The 21,585-nt window shown below is 57.8% G+C and overlaps 2 protein-coding genes and 1 long non-coding RNA gene across 12 annotated transcripts; 2 read left to right on the top strand and 1 right to left on the bottom strand.

Moving 5' to 3' along the window:
- Positions 1–212: 212 nt before the first annotated feature.
- Positions 213–4,321, top strand: TIGD3 (tigger transposable element derived 3). The gene is made up of 2 exons (XM_046642998.1): positions 213–1,694; positions 2,590–4,321. Exon 2 carries the CDS (start codon positions 2,607–2,609, stop codon positions 4,020–4,022), a length of 1,416 nt encoding a protein of 471 aa, XP_046498954.1. The 5' UTR covers positions 213–1,694; positions 2,590–2,606; the 3' UTR covers positions 4,023–4,321.
- Positions 4,322–11,517: 7,196 nt separating this feature from the next.
- SLC25A45 (solute carrier family 25 member 45) lies at positions 11,518–18,380 on the bottom strand. 7 transcript variants are annotated; one of them, XM_046644556.1, is made up of 6 exons: positions 17,934–18,380; positions 16,806–16,908; positions 16,556–16,675; positions 16,052–16,237; positions 13,151–13,409; positions 11,518–13,002 (listed from the first exon to the last, which is right to left on the bottom strand). In XM_046644556.1, exons 3-6 carry the CDS (start codon positions 16,580–16,582, stop codon positions 12,734–12,736), a joined length of 741 nt encoding a protein of 246 aa, XP_046500512.1. In that variant the 5' UTR covers positions 16,583–16,675; positions 16,806–16,908; positions 17,934–18,380; the 3' UTR covers positions 11,518–12,733. The 7 variants fall into 7 exon arrangements, with proteins under 7 accessions (XP_046500512.1, XP_046500513.1, XP_046500511.1 ...); XM_046644557.1 differs by having other exon boundaries at positions 16,556–16,646; XM_046644555.1 differs by having other exon boundaries at positions 16,556–16,627.
- LOC124229370 (uncharacterized) lies at positions 12,748–21,473 on the top strand. 4 transcript variants are annotated; one of them, XR_006885861.1, is made up of 6 exons: positions 12,796–12,883; positions 14,207–14,275; positions 16,058–16,262; positions 16,455–16,567; positions 17,778–18,021; positions 18,388–21,473. It is a non-coding gene; the product is annotated as an uncharacterized LOC124229370 (long non-coding RNA). The 4 variants fall into 4 exon arrangements; XR_006885860.1 differs by having other exon boundaries at positions 14,207–15,575; positions 16,058–16,258; XR_006885859.1 differs by having other exon boundaries at positions 14,207–15,575.
- Positions 21,474–21,585: the final 112 nt, after the last annotated feature.

Raw genomic sequence — 21,585 nt, 5'->3', positions numbered from 1 at the left:
TCAGGGCACGTTTTATGTGCACAAAAATGAGTTTGAATTTCCCTTACCAGCAGCCAACATTTTTTTTTCCCCTTTTTTCTCCCAAAGCCCCCTGGTACATAGTTGTGTATTTTTAGTTTTGGGTCCTTCTAGTGGTGGCATGTGGGACGCTGCCTCAGCGTGGCCTGATGAGCGGTGCCATGTCTGCGCCCAGGATCCGAACTGGCAAAACCCTGGGCCGCCAAAGCAGAGGGCGAGAACTTTAACCACTCAGCCACGGGGCCGGCCCCGAGCAGCCAACATTTTGACAGCTTCCATAGTAGATCTTAAGTATCTCACCTAAGTGTGTTTTGAAGTCCTTGAACTATTTTTTTTTAAAGATGTGAGTCAATCAGCCCCCCACAGTATCCTTAGGATTTTCTGGAACAGTCTGAAAGCCACTATTACAGGAAGGCTGAGGCCTGGGCCATGGCCTTCAGTAAATAAGCAGGCTGCTCTGGGCTGGGGGTGGTGGTAGGAACAGCACAGCCCCTGTCCTCATGCTTTTACACGGCAGAAGGCCAGGAGCAGAGTGAAGCCATGATCCTTGGGTGATTGAGTAGTCTGAGGTCAGAAAAGACATGTAAAAAGTGAGAACGCTTTAGCAGGTGCAAGTGAGAGGAAATTTGGGAAGAGTTTGCGGGAGGTGGGTTTTAGAATGGGACATAGAAGGATGGAAGAAGGATCAGCCGGCAGGATTGGGGTGGGGAGAGAAACCGTGAGGAAGGCAGAGAGATGGGGACTCTGGTCTATGGCTCCAGCCTTCCAGTCAGATCTGTGAGAGGAGGAGGGAAGCGAGGCTGGAAAGCAGGTGAAATTGGGGGTGCGGAGCGCTGGGCGCAGGTCAAGATGTCTACATTTAACTGCAAAGAACAGGCACAGGCCAGAGGGAAGGTCGCCACGGGAGGGCATGATCTCACATCTTGAGTTTAGGAACCTGAATCTTGCCAACAGGTACCAAAACTAATAAACATTTGTCCTTACTCGCCCTAAATCAGACCCGGCCCCAGGCACGCCGTTTGTAGCGGGCCGATGGACGTGAGGCCAGCGCTGTCCATGGTGACGGCTTTTGTGTAGCGTGACGCTTGCATCCATTTTCTCAAAACCGCTCGTGAGGGGCATCAGCCCTCTCGGTAGACGAGGACGCTGAGGCTGCCTTAGGGTCACGGCCGGGAAGGCCTTGCGACGCCAAGTCTGCTCTCCGGCCGCCACGCTGCCCCGAGGCTGTCAGGCCCCGAGGGCCGGCGCCCAGCCGCCCGCAGAGCTTCCGGGACTCCCGCCGGGTCCTGGCTCCGCCTCGTCGCTCCCTCGCGCTGGGAGCTCCGCCCCCCGAGGGCCCGGCGAACCGCCACTTCCGCGACGGCCAATGAGACCTAGCGGAGGGCGGGGCGGGACGCCGCTGAGAGCCAATCCGGTGGGGGGGCGGGGCTGCGGCGGGTGGGAGCCGAGCGGCCGCCCCGCGGGCTTCCCAGCCGGGAGAGAGCCCGGCGCGGGCGGCGCGCACGGGGCCCCGTTGTGCGCGCGCCCGCCCGCCGCCCGCCGCCCGCGCAGCCCCCCGGCCGCTCCGCCCTCCGGGTCGTGGGGCCCGTCCCTCTCCTGCTGTCCTGTCGCCGCCCGGACAGGGACTCGGGAGCCGGGCCGGGACAGGGGCGGGAGCCGCGGGACGAGCGCCTGAGGTGGGTGCCGAGCGGGAGGCCGGGAGGTCGGGCGGGCGGGCGCCTGGGTCTGCCCCGCAACGGACCCAGCTTCGAGGTGGGGAGAGGCCGGCCGGTTGCGGAGCCCGCCTCTCGGCCTGCCTGCGTCCCGAGCACTGCTGCCCGCGCCCTGGTTCCCCTCCCAGGCCAGCAGCCTCCCCGCCGGGGACACCCCGCCCCTCTCGCTGCCCGCAGCCTCCTCACCCCTCTTGCCCTTTGTCGCTGTGCACCTGCCCCCTGGGCCCTGTGCCCCCACTCCGCCTCCAGGCCGACCCCAGCCCAGCCTTACCTCCTTAGGACCCAGCACCAAATTACACTCGCTCCTTCAGCCCCCATCCGTCCCTCTTTGTCGTCTGTACACCTGTCACCTCAGTTCTGTTCATCCACTCCACCCCATCCCCCAACATCTTCATCTCAATCCAGCCCAGGCCATCATCCCCTCCCCCTCCCTGGGACTATCCCCCACACCTGCCCCACTCAGTCCCAGCCCCACGTCCTCCCCATCCTACTCCTTTGTTGTCTCTGCAGCTGTCCCCTCGGCTCCATTCATCCTTCTCCCCCAATTATGCAAACCCCAGCCCAGTCTCCCATCTCCTTCTGACCAGTGAGCTCCCCCTCCCCAGCTCTGCTCTGGCATTCCTGGGGATCACTGCCCAGCCCACTGCTCCCTCAGCCTAGCCATTTCCCCTGCTCTTTGAGCCCAGCCCGCTCACCCCCTCCCCAGGGTGACCCTGTCCCCCTCTCCCAGCTGGTCCAGTCTTCCCTGCTCTCTCCCACACACAGCCTATCTCCCTATCCTCATGGATTCTCTTCTTACTGTGCTCCTCTCCCATCCCGCCTGGCCTCAGCTGTCTATACCGCCCTCGCTCCCCCACAGGTGCCTGTGGAGACGCCATGGAGCTGAGCAGCAAGAAGAAGCTTCACGCCCTATCCCTGGCTGAGAAGATCCAGGTGCTGGAGCTCCTGGACGAGTCCAAGATGTCCCAGTCGGAGGTGGCCCGGCGCTTCCAGGTCTCTCAGCCCCAGATCTCACGCATCTGCAAGAATAAGGAGAAGCTGCTGGCCGACTGGTGCAGCGGCACGGCCAACCGGGAGCGCAAGCGCAAGCGCGAGTCCAAGTACAGCGGCATCGATGAGGCTCTGCTCTGCTGGTACCACATTGCCCGGGCCAAGGCCTGGGACGTGACGGGGCCCATGCTGCTCCACAAAGCCAAGGAGCTGGCCGACATCATGGGCCAGGATTTCGTGCCCAGCATCAGCTGGCTGGTCCGCTGGAAACGCCGAAACAACGTAGGCTTTGGGGCCCGCCATGTACTCGCGCCTCGGTTCCCCCCGGAGCCGCCTCCTCCGGTCCCCACATCCCAGGCCCAGCCGCCTCTTTCCCTCAAGGACTTCTCCCCAGAGGACGTTTTTGGCTGCGCTGAAGTGCCCTTGCTGTATCGCGCCGTGCCTGGCACCGTGGGGGCCTGTGGCCACGTCCAGGTGCTGCTGTGTGCCAACAGTAGGGGCACAGAGAAGCGGCGGGTGTTGGTCAGTGGGCTCCGGGCCGCGCCGAGCTGCTTCTTTGGGGTCAGCAGCGAGGCTCTGCCTGCCTCCTACCACCCCGACCTGGGCATCCCCTGGTCAGAGTGGTTGGTGCAGTTCGACCGGGACATGGGGCGGCAGGGCCGGCAGGTTGCCTTGCTGCTGGCAGCCCGAGTGGTGGAGGGGTTGGCGGGCCCGCCCAGGCTCCACCACATAAGGCTCCTGCCTCTGTCAACTGCCAGCACCACGCCTTCCCTGCCCACCTCTGTGGTCCGGGCCTTCAAGGCCCATTACCGGCACCGTCTGTTGGGCAAGCTGTCTGCCGTGCAGAGCGAGAGGGCTGGCACTTCGCTGGCCGAGGCTGGGGCAGGGATCACAGTGCTGGACGCTGTGCACATGGCAGCGGTCGCCTGGGCCAAGGTGCCCCCTCGGATCATTGTAAGCAGCTTCATTCAGGAAGGGCTGGCCCCAGGCAAAACGCCTCTGTCCCCGGACAAAGCCTCTGAGATGCCACCAGTCCCCAGTGGGCTGAGCCTTGAGGAATTTTCCCGCTTCGTGGACCTGGAGGGCGAGGAGCCCGTGTCTGGAGTGTGCAAAGAGGAGATGGGCCCTGAAGACGAGGAGGGGGGCAGAGAGGATGCCTTTGCGCCCTTGCCCACCAAAGCTGACGCCCTCCGGGCCCTGGGCACGTTGAGGAGGTGGTTGGAGTGTCATGGCACCTCCCCTGAGCTGTTTGAAAAATTCTACGCCTGCGAGGAGGAGGTGGAACGGCTCTGCTGCCTGTGAAGGGCCCCCCGCTGCTCTCCGGAGCCCCTTCTCCTGTTTCCCATGGAAACGCCCTCTCGCAGAAAGCAGATTGTAGGCTGGTCTTTTTCCCGTGGAAATGGAGCTCTTGTGAAAGGTGGAGAAGAGAGACAAGTTGGGAGACCGAGTCTAAGCTCTGAGCGGAAGTTGTCCCAGCCCTGAGGAGAGGGGTCCAAGACGGGGCGTCGGGGGAGCGAAGCTGCGGAGTTTCTGAACCTCCAGGGGGGCTGGGACGTGGGAAGGTGGAATTTGGGCTTTCCAGACAGGCTGATCCCGTGAACTCTGTCAAAAACAGATCTGCTTTTGGAAATAAAGTTTTTAATCAGAAAAGAGGCGTTATTTTCATAGGAGAAAGGTGAAAACTTTCAACTCAGATTCTTTAAATGGCTTGCTGAGGGTTGCTGCGGCGCAGCTGTCTGCTGCTGACCAGTAGGGATGTTCGTCTAGAATTCCAGCAGGCCGGACTCCCGGGGATAGGGCCTCTTCATCAGCGAACAGACGGATCCCCAGGATTGCCCCAGACATTCTGCTGCTCTGATAATTTCCCTCTCAGATGGGGGGGGGGGGGGGGGGTGCATCAGGCAGGAGGAGGCCGGCTAGGGACATTCTAGGACAACAGAAAGGAGCCAGAACTTGGAATAGTTGTTTATTCATTTGATCATTTCACAACATCTCTTCAGCAAGGCCTCCTGTGTGACAAGGCTGTGACAATTGTGTCCCTGCTGGGCAGGACCTTGCGGACAATGACTGTGGAGCGTGATTAAGGGCTGTCACAGAGGCATATGCAAGGTCCTGTGGCCCCCTAGAGCCTGGGGAGACTCCTGGAGGAGGTGAGCCTCGAGCTGCCGCTGGAAGGACAGACAGGAATGGGAAGGACAGTCCAGACCAAGGGGCGGCAGGCGCAGGCCGACTGGGAGTGAAGGAGCCCAGTGCAGCTGGCAGAGGCAGGTAGGCCCGCCAGCGCACAGCGGGAGGCTGGGGGACAGGAGGGGTCTTTAGCCTACCGAGCTCAGTGGTGGGGCACCCCAAAGAGTTTCAGTCAAGGCGGGGACAGGTCATGGGTGGAGTTCTAGAATAGCTGAGAAGTGGAAGGTGGGTCAGAGCTTTGAGCCCTAGGTTCAGAGAGACTCCGATGGGTCCAGGTGAGAGATGGTGAAGCCCAAGCCAGATCGGGGAAGTAGGGTGTGAAGAGGATGGTCTTACCTGGGAAGCGTCTGGACTTTGCATGCAGACAGACTCTGGATCATAGGGAATCTGGCTCGGGGCCAAAAGCCTATTGTGGCCTGAAAGGCAATAGCCCCTCAGAAGCCAGCACTTCTGGAGGGCAGTGCAGCCGAGGATGCGGGCAGCCGCGCACATCTGCATTCCCAGCCGTGACACCTCCTTACTGGGCCTCAGGCACTTCCCAGGTGCCTCTGCTGAGATGTCCTTATTAGGAGCGTTGGAGGAGACACTTTCTCCACTTGGACGAAGTGCCTTTCACTCCTAGCCCTTCTCTCTCTCCCTTCCCCCGTCCACGGTCCCCAAAGAGGCAGGGGACTTTGATTTGGGGTTCCTGACAGAAGGACATTCCCTGATCTGCACCGCATGTCATCTGCCCTCCCCCAGTGCTGCTTCTTTGGGGAAAACGGAACCCTGGGAGCCGGCGCCCCCCTGCCTCTTGCTTGCACTCTCACTGTGAATAAAGGCTGACTGTTGTTCCGGTTTGGCTCATTGTCCCGGTTGACCACCTCCACACCTGGCAGCTCCCCAAGGACGGCTGACTTTTAAGGAGTTCTGAAGCCGCCTGCTGGTCTTCCATTTCTAGGCAAAGATTCCAAATCATTTAGCCTTTCCTCACAGCTTCTGTTTTTCCTACCTGTATTCATTTAAAGTGTCCTTTTTCTGAAATCATTCCAGTTCTGACGTATCTCTTTTTAAATGTTGAAACCAACATTACGCAATCCCTAAAGGCCTGATGAAAACAACGAAGAGGGGACCGGCCAGCCCTCTGCTCTCGGGTGTCCCAGTCCTGTCACAGCAGCAACTCATTGTGGACATCTTCCCAGAGCTTTTGTTTCAAAGCCACAAGTAATCTCCTCCTTTCTCGCAGTGTTCTCACATTATCACACCTTGCCTCGTTGTAGGTGACTGCGACGGCTCATTCAGGCCATGTTTCCTGACTTCTTTCTTGTGGAGCAGACCCTGGGCTGGGCCCCTGGAGCTGGTGCAGAACAAGACAGAGAGGACCCTTTCTCTCAAAGCCCTCACTTTCTAGTAGAGGGACATAAGAGGAGACAGGTAAACAAGCAATCGCCATCATTCCAGATAGTGATAAGGGCCAAGATGAAAATAAAATAATGTCAGAGAGAGCAACTCGGGGAGGGGAGTCAGGGAATAGCCTTTGGGATCAGGAGGAAACACCCCTTCTTCCGAAGGAAGAGCATTCTCTGCAAAGGGAACAGTAGGTACAAACATCTAAGGGTAGAAACAGCTTGACAGGTTTAAGATCAGAGAGCCATCCTGTGGCTGAAAGCGAGAAAGAGAGACAGAGAGAGAGAGACAGAGAGAGAGAGGGAGAGAGAGAAAGCCACCCAGAGGAGGGCAGGGGGTGGGCGGGGGACTTCCATTTCCGTCCAAGTGAGACAGAAGGGATTTTTTGGGGGGGGGGGGAGATTTAGACAAATTGGTGTGTTTTATGTTTAAAAAAATCTAATTCTAGTTGCGGTGTGCAGAGCAACTGGTGGGACTTCCTCGTGGGAAGGGCATAGGTATGAAGGGGTGAGAGGAAGCGGAGGGGACGTCTGCTCTTCCCACGGATGGAACTGTTTACCAAGGGCAGCCGGTCCCGTCCAAAGGTGCACATATCGCCAATTCAAAGTGGGAAGGAGCCAAAGAAATGATGTGTATTCTTTCAGTTTATTTACAAGCTTGTAAGGAACACCCTCTGTGGTCAGAAGGCATGCAAGGCTCCAGGGCAGCAAAGATGACTCAGACAGTCCCTGTGCCGGGGATGCACACAAACCAGAGGGGGAAATAGACGGGACCTGTAACACAGCTCAGCCGTGAGGATTGACCAAGTGAATATTTCTGCAGTGCTTACTCCTTGCCAGGCACTGTTTTAAACACTATGCATGTGTTGGATATTATTGCTGTTATTATTATTATATTCAGCAGCAGCAGCATTCAAGAAGGTGGTGGACTGGATGCAGAAAGATCGCTTCTCATCTTCTCGTCTCTCTGCATTGCACTCTGAGTCCTTTCTTCCCGACGACCTTCCAGTTCTCTCCAGCTATGACAGTTCTTTTGTCTTTTCAAATATACATAATCATTTTTATATTTTCTGGTTTCTTCTCTTTTAATTCTTTTATATAGTATTTAAATATTTCATGTATGGTTATTTCACATTTTTATATCGATCAATCTAATATCTTAAAACTTTGGCGGACTAAATCTGTTGCTTTTGTTTCTGCTGATGCTTGAATTCAGGGTGGCTTTTTACCTTGTGGGTCTGATAATTTTTTGATGTGGGAATTTTTTCATTGGTTGCAGTTAATCTCTGGAGAACCTGAAGATCGTGTAGAAAAACTTGTAGTTACTCCTACCAGACACAAGGGGGCGCTCCTACCATGATAAATTAACTTCTGGGCCGAAGGTGTCCCAGACTGAAGGTAGTGTGGCGACTAGGCCCAGGGTTCGTGGTTCACGGGGGAGCCCATCTCATTCTTCATTTTTTTCCACTACAGGGAGAGGTAGGTTTCTTTGTGCGTCCCTTTACCAGTGGTGGACGTTTCCAGTTTACCCTTTCACTAAAGGTGCAGCCCCTTCCAGCATTTTGACTTAAGTTATGAGTCTTGGTTCGGCTCCCCGCGGTCTAAGGTCTAGTCTTCTGTTCCCTGTGGTTCTGTTCCAGGCGGATCTCCAAGGGGGCAGCGTCAGCGTTTGCCCCAAGGGCGGCCTCTTTCCGACACGTGGCTTGCACTCACTTCCTTGTTTCGAAGGGGTCTTTGGGAAGTTCCCTCATTTCTTGCAAAGTTAGCAATGGTTTCAACATCATGCTTATTACAATGGGTCTGGAGTCTAGGTGCTATATAGTAGGAGGGCTCTGGGGAAAATCCCGAGTGCCAGCCTGCCAGTGGGGAAGTCGGGAAGACCAGGTCTCTTTCCTTCATTTAGTCATTGGTTCAACACGATTTATTGAGCACCCCTGCATGCCAGCTAGAGTTTTGATGATGAGCAAAAACAGTCAGGTCTGTGCTTCTGGGAGCTCATAGTTCAGAGGAGAGACAATTATAATCAAGAGCTAGACAAATGAAAGTACATAATTAGAGACTGGAGCAGGGGAATGACATGAAAGCACAAGCCAGCGGTTCTCAAACTGTGGCCCATACCTGCAGCCCCAGCAGCATCTGGGAATTCAGTGAGATGCAAATTCTTGGACCCTCCCCAAACCTCCTGAATCAGAAACTCCGGGGTGGGACCCAGCAATCTCCATTTTAGCAAGCCCTCCAGGTGATTCTGAACCATTAGCATAAGTGAAAGGAACCTGACCTAGACAGAGGAGCTGAGGAAAGTTTCACTAAGAAAGAGATGCTGAACTGAGAGCTGAAGGGTGAGCGGGAGCGACATAGGCAGTGAGAACAGCACGTGCAAATGTCCTGTGGTGGGAGAGAACCTGGTCTTTTTAAGGAACCAAGAGAAGGTGGACATCCAAGCGCCTTGGAGGCTGTGGAATGATCTTGCTTTGATCCCTCAGAGTAATGGGAAGCCATCGAGGGGGACAAGAGGAGTAGGGTAACTTGATCAGAATTGCATTTGAAAAAGTGGAGTTATTTGTCCAAATTTGGGACAGGATCAGGGCTGTAGAATTAGGAGTGGAAAAAAGGGAGTGATTCTTAGAATATTTTAGAAACAGGGCGAAGAAGAGTTGGGAACTCCTGCGCTGTGGAAGGAGGGCGGAAGGAGAGCTTCTCTGAGGTGTCTGGCCTGGGGCGGACCTGGGCTGCAGAGCACTGCAGCGGGAGCAGGAGGAGGGGAAACCCCAGGTGCCTTGGGATGCTCAAGGATCCGTGACCAGAGATGGTTGGCAGCGTGGGCCTGGAGCTCAGACGGTGGTCAGGATGGAGACTCTTGTCACTCCTCTTGGTGCAGCTGTTTAGCAAGTCTGGCAAAAGTGGTTTGACCCAGGATCATCCCAAGGTTGTGTCATTGCCCCCTTTCCTGGCACATGTAGCCTTAGTGTCACTACACACATAAGTTAGTCTCCTGTAATTTCTCTTCCTGCGACCACTGATATAAAAATAACCATGACGTTTGGCAGCATGAATCCAATGAGACATTATTTCACAGTTTTCCCAAGTTATGAGCCCTTTACGTGCGACCCTCAGACTCCACCCCCATTTTTAACCTCGAAGCAGGTTCATTTACTATTTCCTAGTTCTTAGGGATTCCTTCTATCTAAATGAGTTCTCAAAAATCATGCTGACCTGGGGCTGGCCCCGTGGCCGAGTGGTTAAGTTCGCGCGCTCCACTGCAGGCGGCCCAGTGTTTCGTCGGTTCGAGTCCTGGGTGCGGACATGGCACTGCTCATCAGACCACGCTGAGGTGGCATCCCGCATGCCACAGCTGGAGGGACCCACAACTGGGAATATACAGCTGTGTGCTGGGGGGCTTTGGGGAGAAGAATTTAAAAATAAAAAGAATGGCAACAGATGTTAGCTCAGGTACCAATCCTTAAAAAAACAAAAGAAAATCATGCTGATCTCTAATAACATCTGTTAATTCCTTTAACATGTGTCCCTTGCTGATGTGAAAACATCCTGCTTTTAAAAATATTGTCAGTCATCTCCTGCCTTATCTTTGTTTGTCTTTCCAGCCTCCTTTCCAAGAAGAGCTGGGTGTTTTCTCACTAATCACACCAGCTTCACCCTAACCTCGCCCCAGCCTGTTCTCCCAGTCCAGCGAGCAGCCGTGCCCGGGGCTAGAGGAGGAGCTCGGGCCCAGAACTGCATGGCCCGGCGTGCGGCCTGCCACACTCTCTGGTTCTAATGAGCGTAGAGGGAAAAGCTCTAGCCTCCTCTGGAGATGCCTCTGGAGAGAACCACAGAGGGACACCGGAAGCCCACGCCCAGACTGTGCAAAGGCAGCCTTACAGGCGTAGTTACTACCCCAAAAAGGACTTAATGAAAACAAAACCAAAAAAGGATTTTAAATTTGATTCTCTTGCTAACTGGTACTGTGGTGAGAAATGGCAAACTCCAGAGGACCACTCTGACCTCCTGCTCTTTTCTTGGCCCATTTCTAAGAGCCAGCTCCCCTTTCATGTGCATACTGTTTGCTCCCTTCCAACCACTGACTGCCCCCAGAGGTGTTCCAACGGCTGCTGTACCATCACCGCTGGTTCCAGCCTAAAATCTCTGGCACTGCAGTGGTGCTGGACGGTCACTGGAACTCACGGACTGACCAGTTGGAAGAGATCTCAGAGGAAACTGAGGCACAGAAAGGGCAGTGACTTGCTCAGACAGACCCTGTTTTTCCACAGCAGGAATGTAAGCTTCGTGAATCTGTGCCAAAGTGGAGGCTGCTAGAACTAGGAGTTCAAGTCACTTCCACCAGACTCACAACTTTCTCAGCTTGAAAGGGCAGCACGTTTCTGCTATTAGGAGCAGCCAGAGCGCCATTTCTTAACTAGCGTGTGTAAACGTCACAGGAGACCTTTTACAACACGGATTCCTAGGCCCCAGCCTCAGAGACTCTGATTCCATTCCGGGTGGGGCCTGGGAGTCTGCATTTCTAACCAGCTCCAGGAGGTCCCGAGGCCGCTGACCCACGGACCACACCGGGATCACTCCTGACCTCGAAACTCGCATTCCCTTACCAACGGCGTTAAGTTAGGGTGAAGGCAAAACTGTTGCAACAAAGAGATGTCAGGACGCAGCAGCCAAGGGGGTCAGGTGGGCTGTGCCCCCAATGTCACCCGGGTTCCTGGCCAGCAGAGCGTCTCCTGCATCCACAGCAGTGCCTTCCAGGTCACCATTTCCAGCCAACAAGTGAGGCATCTCCTTTCAAGCAAGCGATGGGCAATCTGCCCGCATCCCTTCTGCTCACATTTCTCCAGCAAGAGCCCGTGCACAGGCCCCGCCGAGCTGCACGGGAGAATGGGGAACACGGGCTGGCCCAGCGGCCATGCTGACAATGCACACGGAGGGGCTGACGCTGTCACGCTTGGCTCAGGGGCAATTTGAACTTAGGTGACCCGTGGGAGACTGTCACAAGCCAGGGAGAGCAGCATAGCAGAGTAATTGGGCTCTGGAGCGGAGGCTCAGATGCGTCCAGGCAACTCGTGCGACATACCAGCCATGTGCCCTGGGACGAATTACACACCGTCTCTGAGCCAACGCCACCTCCTCTGTGATAACAGCATTGTGCTGGTTTCAGAGGGAGCCCCCAGTAAATGGCAGGAAGTCCAGGCATTCTGATCTCAGACCAGATCAGGACATTAGCGGGTACAAATTCTGCTCACTTTATTGTCAGTTAAATGAACCCTCTTAGTCAGTTTTTAATTCCCACTTAGCAGTCGAGATGGGTAAAGAAAACAAGTCCCATCGGATGGGAGTGGGCCAAGTAGACACCCTTGACTCCTGGACCCCTCCACTGGAGACAACCCCGAGAGGGGCCCCGGGCAGGGCAACCTCTCAGAGATGGGGGAGCAGGACCAAGGAAGCAGGTGGGGGGCTGCAGTGGGAGGAGAGGGGTGCGGAGTGGAATCGGCACTTCATTCAACAACCATTTACCGGCAGCTTATGCATCAGGCTCCTTCCTGGGAAATGATCAGAAGACCCCAGACTTCCAGGAGCTCCGGGTCTGGCGAGGACACCAAGAAGTCAACAACCATGATAAGCACAGGCGAGGGCTACGAGCAAGGCATGTGGGCGGGTGGGGGTCTGCAAACCCCACACTCAGTCTGAGGCAATGAGGACACGAGCTGAGGAAGGACTCCAGGAGACAGTGGTCGGCCTCAGGGGCTCAGCCAGAGGGACGATGGAGTCACCCTGCGGCCACTGTTGGCCAGGAGGGAACAAGCCTTCCAGGCTGAGGGTGACGGGAGAACACAGCTTGTTCTCCACGAGTGGGGCTGGGCTGCCAGGGCCACCAAGGGGGAGGAAAGCTAGTGGGCAGGGAGGGCCCAGGAGCTGGGAGAGTTCCGGCTTTTTCCTGAAGGTGACGGGAGCCACTGAAGGACAGGCAGAGTCGTAAAGGCTGCTCTCCAGCGGTGCAGGGAGAGGTCTGGAATGAGGTGGGGTGGGGGACCCACCAGGACAGGATGGCATCACGGGAATCCAGGGCCTGGCTGGCGCTGAGGCTGCCCGGCGGGGCCTCTGAGAGCTCTTCAAGGAGTGACGTCACAGGATGGGGCCGGAGTGTCACCAGCACTGCTGGCTAGTGAGTTCACTTCACAGACTCGGGAAGGAAAGGAACCAAGGCAAGGGCTGCCAGCCTTGGATTCTGGGCTGCGTCCAGACGGGGGAGTCCTGGCCCGGCTGCCGTCTCCCCAGCCCCCTCTGCCTACGCGAGGCTGGGAGATGCCCTGATGAGGAAGGGCTGAGCTTCCTGCATGCGTATCGGAATCACAGCTGGTGCTTTCAACTTGGCCTCCGGTCCAGGCAGTTGGGCGGTGGTCTCGCTGGGGAGCTGCCAGCTTTGCCTGGCCAAGCTCATTGCCACAAGTGGAGGAGGTATTCGTAGCTGAGGAAGGTGACGGCGTTGACAGGGAAGGCGCGGGCACTGTTGATGGTGAGCCCCCGGAAGAAGACCCCCAGTCCTTCCTGCCGGGCGCTGCTTACTATGCAGTCCAGCACCCCTCGGTGAGCCCTCTGGTTTAGCCCAGCCATCTGCATCCGGGACTTGATCACGTCTAAGGGGGTGGCCGTGACCCAGGAGGTGATGCCGGCAAAGCCCCCTGCCACCAGCACTGTGGCTGAGCCTGGAGTAGAGGAAGCCCAGGGTGGGAGTCAGGCTAAGGCACAAAGCATCCGCCCCCATCACTAGCCTCCCCCGCATGCTCCACTGCACGGCCAGCTCCCCTGCCTTCCCCCTCTCTGTCCCGCACCCTCTCACACCACTTCACTTACTGGGATTCTGGCCCTCTGGCGTGGATTGGTGACAGAGACATTCGTAGGTGACAAAATAGATCCCCATGGTGGGGGTGTCCCTCAGCGTCAGGGCCCAGGCCCCTCGGAACAGCCCCCGGGGCCCTTCTTCCTGGAAGATGGAGGCGGCACAGTGTACAGGCCCCCGGTACCGCGGTGGGGGGCTCCCTGGCTTCGCCCTCGCCTCTGTCTGGTTTTGCAGCCGGACTTTGATGAGGTCGAAAGGGGCCAAGAAGTAGGCCTGTAGGGAAGGAAGCGTGAAGGCCCCAGGTGGGGCCGTGGGCAGGAACAGTCAGCTCATCTTAACAAGAGACAAGCGGTGGGCAGAGGGGCAGCATCTTCCTGGAGGACGTCGCCGGCTCTGCTGCCAGCTCTCAGCTCTTGCAAGAGCAGCCGGGGATGGTCCAGGGCCACCGCCTTTAGCGTCAAGACCCTGACAGCGAGCAGCACCGCCCCTCTCCTCGGGCAACAGCACCCAACTTGCCTGGCATGCACATGGCACTTGGGGACAAGCCAGGATTGTTTTTCCAGGGGTGGGGGTAGGTTGCTAGCCGCCCGAAAGCAGAGATGAGCATCTGCAGGGACTGGGTCTGGAGAAAGGGTTCAGTCTGTGCCCACGAAACAGCAAAGGACTAACCTCTCCCCAGGGTCAAGGAGGCCACCTCGTTAGTGTTGGGGACTCAGCTTCATGGGGTCTTCCTCTTAGGGCCCCTGGGGGGGAACACAGGCCAGCCTTTCCTGCCTCTCACAAACTCCCAACCACTACACTCCCAACAGAAGGTGGGGGACAGGGTGGCACCTGCAGGTCCTAGAACTCTTATCGCCTGGCTGAGGCAGAGGGGGGCCACAGGTCTGGAGCTGGGGCTGTGGGGGGAGGTCGGGGGGGGGGGAGGTGTGGGCCAGGGATGCAACCAGGTCAAGGCGAGCTGTTACTGTTCAGGTGAGAACTGAGGCCCAAGCTGAGGTTAACATATCATTTGGGGCTCATGTACTTTTTTCTTCCTTCCTTCCTCCCTTCCTGTCTTGCTTTCACGGAAGGTATGTGAGCTCAGCTCCCCAGCCCTGGAGAAGGCTGATGGCAGAGGATGCTGGCGGTTGGCCCTAGCGGTAATCTTTAGAGGGTGGCAGGCTAAGTTTGCCTACTTCCTTCCCGCAGGCAGGGCAGTGGGCTGGGGACCCTCCCCGTGAGATGGGACTCTGCTGTCACCCTCCGGAGCCTGTGGGTGGTGCTGAGCGGGCTTCTCCAGAGGGTGTTCTCCTGAGCCCCGACCAAAGGTGGGGTGGCAGGCAGGAGCTGGTTAGGCCCCTCCCCTCCACATCCCGTGCCCATGGGAGCAGTGGGGACATTGGACATTACAGCACCATTTGATGGGGTCCACCTAAGCCCAGCCAAAAGCAACTTTTGTGCACACAGAGGCTGTCAGTTCCTGCCCTGTGCTAGCAAGAATTACTTCCCGCCTCTTCCCCCGGTCTCCACCCTATAACTCATTTTCTTTTCTCTTTTTCTTTGAGGAAGATTAGCCCTGAGCTAACATCCATGCCCATCTTCCTCTACTTTATATGTGGGACGCCTGCCGCAGCATGGCTTGCCAAGCAGTGTGCAGGTCCGCACCCAGGCTCTGAACCGGCAAACCCCAGGCCGCTGAAGCGGAACATGCAAACTTAACCACTGCGCCAGTGGGCCAGCCCCTGTAACTCATTTTCTGCTCCAAGACCCTGTGAAACCGAAGCCACAGGCTCCAGTTTGTCCCTGGACCCAGGCCCCATCAGTGACTCTACAGTCCCCAGTTCTGCTATCGGTTCTGCTTTCTAAAGAGCTGGAGAGGAGGGTGACTGAGGAGCTGGGCCTGGCTAGGCCTGAAGCAGGCCGCTTGGCCTGGGGGCTCAGTTCTCTCCCTTGTTTTTGTGGGGTGCCAGGTCTTGAGCCTTGGGAAATACACAGGCATGAGTCCCACACATGAAGGGGCAGGAGAAGAGCCAGGCCCTTTGGGGCCTTATGAATCATTAATTCACTTGAGTGAGCCTCCTGACTCTGTCCTTTCTCCTTGCTCTCTGCCCGGTGAAGTGTGTCAGGAGCATCAGAGCACGTGCCAAACAGATGGTGACCTGAGGTCCCTGGCTGGGGTGTGGGACAGAGCCAGGCACGTGTCCCTCTGCCTCTATGCCCAGGCCCCCATTAAGCTGGGGTTCTCCCTGGAGCCGGAGGCCCCTCTTCCCTCCACCCCACCCCTCAGGAGCTGGTACTTAATTGCTGAGAACAAAGACCAAAACCAAATGATCAGAGTCACTTAATGATTAATACCCTGGGCCTCTCCCAGTGAGGTCTGTGGACTGGAGCCCGGTAAAGCTCACCGACTGAGGCCACCCAGAGGCTGCAGGCAGAAGGGCTGAGCAGGGCAGAGGCTAGGTGAGTGCCAGGACCACATCAAGATCAGAGGGCTTGGGCTCAGAGCTCTGTGGGGGCTGTCAGTTCTCCAGGGTGAAAGGCCATCTTGGAGAGAGGTCATCCCACAGCCCTAAGGCTGGCAGACCCCTCTGGAGGTGGGCAAGCCCTCAGCCTCAGACTGGGGTGTTGGCTGCTTCTCCATGGGTCCTCTTGTCACCCTCCCCTCCCCACCCCTGAGCTCTCTGCCGTTGCCTCCTCTGTTCTCCATGACCCTCTGCTCCAGGCCTACAGCCTGGAGGGCCACTGCTCAGTCTGGCCAGGTCATCGGGACCAGCCAGGAGCTGGCCACTTCCCCACAGCTCCTGATGTTCTGCCTGGGGAAGGCCTGGGGCCTGCAGCTGTGTGTCGCCAGAGGGGGCTGGGAGGAAAAAGAGGGAACTGACCATCATTGCATCCATGTGTGTGTGCGCACGTGCACCCCCAAGATGCCTTCTCACCTGCAGGAAGCCCCCAGTGCAGCCGGCCATGAAGATGTGTGCGTAGCTGGGCGGCTGGGCCCGCCGCTCCTGGTGGGAGGTTGCTGTGAGAGCCAGCAGGGTATTGCTGTAGATCCCGAAAAGGACGGAGTTGACCACGGCGATGCTCGCGATGGGGAAGCTCATCCCCTTGAAGAAGCCCAGGAGCTGCAGAGAGACCAAGCTAGAGTGGGTAGGGGGCCATAGGGGTCCCCTTTGCCCTTTCCAGCCCTGCAAGGGCCTCCTCTGGCTGGAAACCACTCCCGAGCCCAGCCACAGGGCGGTGGACTCAGGCTGAGGCTGAGGATGGCCTCAGCTCCACCCTGGGGCACTGAGCTATTACCCTGCCCCCCATTGCCCCAGACTTGAGTCTTCTCTCTTCCAGGGGCAGAGCTCTGCCAGGGGGTGGCAGGGAAGGAAGCTGGAGCTGACTGACTGCCCTTGATGCCTCCCACCCCAAAGCCCCCAAAGAAGCAGGCCACCCACCGACTCATGGCGGTAAGTCTTGACCATGCAGTCGACGATGCCCCGGTACGTGGTCTGGGTCTGTAGCCGCACCTGGGTGGGGAGGACAGAGCTGGCGGGCAGGCTGGGCTCCCTCTGCCCCTTTGAGCAGGATGCCAGCAGGGCAGGAGAGGGGGGAAGGGGCCTTGTCAGCCAGTTCCTGCTCTCAGGGCGCCCTGACATTTGGTTCCGGCGACATTTTTCATTCTTCAGGTGCCTCCCCTAGACTCACCTTTACAGTGTCAAAGGGGTATCCCAGGACCAAGCCCAGAGCTCCTGTGGTGACAAGAAGGTGCTATGAGTGAGGGCCCTCGAGCCAGGCCAAGGAAACAAGTCTGTGCCGAGAGGAAAGAGAGTCAGGCAGGAGGCAAGAGGGCAGGGCCGTCTCAGACCCCTGAGTCCAGCCTTCCTGCCAGACCCCAAAGAAACTCCAGCTGGCCCCCTTGCACCCTCCTCCACACCAGGCACTGGGGTAGCAAGGCATGGGGACAAGGGGACAACCGGAGGGAGCCCCGCCCTGCGTGGAGGATGCACATGCAGAAGGGAGGAGAAACCATAGACACGCTGTGTCCTCACTGGGAGCTTACACCCAAGTGCCTTGCTGGCTTATGGGACCCTGGGACTCTGGAACAATCTCCAGTGCTCCTGCCAGCTTTACTCCATCCTTCCTTCAACTCACAACTTCTGTAGAGGGTGGGGCCTTGATCCAGACCAGGCCCCGCCCTCCTGACACTCTGCCCCCATCAGCAGGCAAGGGGTCCTTGGAGGAGTCTTGCTGGTACCAGGGAAGGGGGCCTGGCCCCCCCCCCCCCCCCCCCGCCCCGGCCATCTCCCCACTTCCTGGTCTTGCCCTCCCTGGCACAGGCTGGTCCTGGAGCTCGGGCGAGATCATATCCCCAGGAGGCAGGTTCAGAATGTCCTTCTCTTTTTCCTAAGAGAAATGTCACCCAGAAGCTGGCCTGGGCGTGCAGCCCATTGCCAGGTAGGGCAGGGCCCAAAGGGGAACTCAGGACAGCAGGTGAGGTGAAAAGTGAACTTCCTTTCTGAGCCCCACAGGGTGGGCCTAGAGAGTGGGGTTCGTGGTGCAGGTGCTGTGGGTGGGAGAGTGCTCACCTTGGCTCCCTCTCTCTGCAGGTGTGGGGCAGGGTGGCCTTGGGACACAGCCAGCACCCTCCCACCTGCTCTTCCTTCTCCTTCCCCTCAGGCAACTCCCAGGAGGCTCAGGATGGCTGGCTCTGAGCCTCCAGGGCAACTAGGACTTTGGCCTCAGCTTCTCCTATGTCACTCCCCCCTCCACCGCTTCCCCAGGAAGTGACCCATCACTGGGGATAAGGTGACAGAAGGAAGAAAAACATCTCACCAGAGATCCAGCCGGCCACGAACTCCTCCACAGGCATTGTCAGGCAGAGCGGGTACCCATGGCTCCAGCAGAGGAGGCGCTGGTCAAAGTGAGATTCTACCCTCCCTCTCCCTCGGACCCTGGACTGATAACCTGCCGCTAATGTTTAACCGTGGCGGGAGGGTGAGCAGTGGCCCGGTGCCCAGGAGAGGGGAGCAAGCCAACTTGGGTGGCCCTGACGGGCTGGGGAGGTGTGCAGAGTGTGAATCTCATGGGGCAGGAATGATGGCCCACGGCGACCTGAGCCCCTGCCAGCCAACACGGCCTTGCAGCGTGACCAGGCGGGGCAGCCGGGCTCAGGCCCCAAGTCAGGCCGTCCAGGGCTGCCTCAGTCAGCTAAAGTCTAATAGGCCTGCTCCTTGCAAGGCCCCGCCTGCCCAGCCCAGCCCGGCCCACCTCCTATTCGTCCCCACAGCCCTACGTATCAGGTGGCCCACCCTCCCCGGAACAGGCAGTGACGCCAGCGAGAAGGAGCATGGCCACCAGGGGGCAGGCCCAGCCCGCAGTTGCAGTCGCCTGGGCATCGGGGAACCGCCCCAGTCCAAGGAGGGGAAACAACCCCCAGGGGAGTGACTCACCAGGACCCGAAGCTCCACCCTCTCCCTGGCTTGTTTACCACAATGACAACCCGTGTGAGTCACAAACAGCCTCCTCTTCTCCGAGCCTTTTTCCCAGGGGAAAGCTGGGGATTTTGAGTGTATAAAGGGTGGCGTGTCTCTCTGCTTGGGGCTGACCAGGTTGTGACTGCCCATTTCTCTTTGGACAACTACAGCCCAAACTATCAAACTATCAGGACAGGACCTGAATCCCTCTCCCTGGAGGATAGCGGGAGGTGGAGGCACAGAGGAGGGGGTCCTTCTTTCGAGGGTAAATAGATCCAGTGCGGAGGCGTCACTGCCCGAGGAATGCTAGGAAGGCTTCAAATGGGGGCACCAACCCTTGACCCCTGCCTTTCTCTCACACCTCACCTAATATTAATATGACCTTCAAAACACATCCCAAATCCAACCACTCCTTGCCTCCTCCACAGCTACCACCCTGGCCCAAGCCACCATCACCTCCACTTGGATTCCTGCCCCTCACTGGCCTCCCCTCTTGCCCCTTTCCCGTCAGTTCTCCACACAGCAGCCAGAGCGATGCAGTGGAAATCTAAGTCAGACCATGTCTCCCCTCTGCCCCACACCCTGCAATGGCCCCATCGTACTCAGAGTCCAAACCAAAGTCCCTCCTAGGCTCCAGGAGCCCTCACACTGCCCCCCCCCCCCCCCCACTCCTCTGATCGCATCTCTGGCCACGCCCCTGCTCGCTCTGCTCCAGCCACCCTGGCCTCCTCTTCAAACAGGCACCCGCCTCCAGGCCTTTGCACTGGCTGTCTCTTCTTCCTGTTGGCTTCCTCTAGCCTGGGCTCAAACGTCACCCACGCAGAAAGCCCACCCTGACCATCTCTTTGGATATTGCCCTCTGCTCCCCCGCCCCCACCTCGCATTCCTCGTGCCCCTTCTCTGGCTCTACCTTTGCTTTCTCCCATTGCACACATCACCTTCTGACACGCTGCGGTTAACATGTCTGTCTGGGCAGGGATTTCTGGCTGTTCTCTTTACTATGTGGCACAGAGTTGGCACCAATAAATACTTGTTGAAAGATTGAATGAGTGGACAAGTCAGGGAGCAGCTTAGTGGGCAGGCCCGCAGCCAGCCCTGGGGCTCCTGTTCTCTCTCCCCATCTCCAAAAGGGACATACCCCCCTCACCCTGGCATTCACCCCCACCCCCAGCCTCACCTGCTGTGCTCTGACTGCCCCGGGCTTCCCTGGGGTCCTAACCATGCTCCTGCGGCTCCCGATGCCTGGAATGCCTTCTGGAATTTCCTCCAGTGCCCCTCCTCGCCAGACCTGGGTTGCCGTCTCCTCACCCTACCACACATCCTGCCAGATGTCAGCCTTGTTATTTAACCTTTCTGATCCTGTTTTCTCGTCATAAAATGGAGATATAAGACTTACCTGTTAGTGGTTATAAGGATTGAAGCGCTTAGGAAAAGTCTGGCACATTGTATGTGCTCCACAAATGGCAGCTACTATTACGCCTATTTCCATTGATGGGGTCCCCGGGGATGACAAGAGGAAACACACGGGAAAGGCCTGGACACAGTGGGTGCTCAGCAATTGAGGACCCTTCTCTTCCTGCTTGTAGCAGTTTATAGCTCTTAAGGCAATTCTCTCATCTTATGTAGTTTTAAACATGCATTTCTCCTGGGCTTCTTTCTCTCTCCTCTCTCCCTCCACTCCCCAATTAAAGCAGAACATAAGCTTCCTGAGGGCAGGGGCCGTGTCCCACTCAGGTCTCCATCCCCTGCGCTAGCCTGGGCCCTGTATCTAGCAAGTACTCAACAACACAGAACTATATTCCCAGCTGGTTTAGGGAGGCCACCGAGACATTGTGTCCCGCTCTGAGGGGCCCAGGGCTCAGAACTCAGAGGGAGATGCCTGTTCCCACTGCACACTCTTCTCTCCAGCTCACATCTGAGCTCCCTCGAGCTCTTAGGTCATGCTAGGAAGGAAGACATGATGTAATGGGCTCAGCTGTGGGCAGTGTAGGGCTGGAGGGCAGGCAAAGGGCTGTTTGAAATATTGAGGAAAATCGGACTAGGTTAGGACCTGGAGCTGCCTTCCGATGCCGGGGAAGCGGAATGGGGTGAGCCCACTTCCCCCTCCCGACATCCCTGGTCTGATCGCCCACCCACTGTTGTCACTTGGAACACCTTCCGATTCCTCCGGCTCAGGAAGGTGCCCACGGACCCGTTTTTCTCCTTGAGATCTACACCTCAGGCACACACAGGCTAGTGTTGCCAGGACATGTTGGTGCCCTGACTCTGGGGACAGGTGGGTTCACACCCGCCTCTTCCAGCTGCTACAACTCTTCCCCTCCTGGGAATATTCTCAAGGTCTCAGGTTGTGTGCCTAAGACAGCGAGGGCTCACGTGAGTGCTCCATGGAAAAACAAGTGAGCCTGGCCTGGGTTTGTGACATATAATTTGAGGGTCCTTGGAGGGTATGGAGTCCAACCTCCTCATTTTACGGATGAGGAAACTGAGGCTGGAGGAGAAGGGGCTTGTCCAGGATGAGTCAGGACAGGGACCCAGTCTACTGACCACAGCGGCGAGCCCATCACCTCCACGGCCTGAGGGCGCTGCAGTACAGGCCGCTGCTGCGTCTCCTTCGCCCGGGCCCAGGTCAGTGTGGATCCCTGACACGGCCCAGGAAGCATCTCCATTCCACGGGTGAGGGGTCCGGCCCTAAGTCACACGCAAAGGAGTGCCGGAGCTCGCGTCCCTATCCCCGACTGCCTTGAACCTTCGCCACACCCTGTTACAGGCCATCAGTCTGGGCCTGTGTGTGGGAGCCATCGCCCTCGGTCACTTGGGTTGGTGGCGGGGCCGCTTCGCAGCGCGACCATCCCTCAGGCGGAACCAGACGCAGGAGACTAGCGGACCGGCGTCCCGGGCATGCGCGGGCCCGCGGGGGGCGTGAGCGCGCGGGCGCGGCCAGGGCGCGTGCGCGGCGGCCCCGCCCTCCGATTGGTTCCCGCGGGCCGGGGAGGCGGGGCCGTGCGCGCCGC

The sequence above is a fragment of the Equus quagga genome, chromosome 17 (genome assembly GCF_021613505.1).
Source record: "Equus quagga isolate Etosha38 chromosome 17, UCLA_HA_Equagga_1.0, whole genome shotgun sequence".
Classification (NCBI taxonomy): Eukaryota; Metazoa; Chordata; class Mammalia; order Perissodactyla; family Equidae; genus Equus; species Equus quagga.
This window is presented reverse-complemented; position numbering and strand designations above follow the sequence as displayed.

Excerpts from the sequence above, each read along its gene's own strand:
- TIGD3 (XM_046642998.1), top strand. The coding sequence starts at position 2,607 with ATGGAGCTGAGCAGCAAGAAGAAGCTTCACGCCCTATCCCTGGCTGAG.
- SLC25A45 (XM_046644550.1), bottom strand. The coding sequence starts at position 17,970 with ATGCCTGTGGAGGAGTTCGTGGCCGGCTGGATCTCTG. Across the intron at positions 16,676-16,805 it reads ACCCCTTTGACACTGTAAAG|GGGCAGAGGGAGCCCAGCCT; the intron begins GTGAGTCTAGGG and ends TCCTGCTCAAAG. Across the intron at positions 13,003-13,150 it reads GCCAGAGGGCCAGAATCCCA|GCTCAGCCACAGTGCTGGTG; the intron begins GTAAGTGAAGTG and ends CCTCTACTCCAG.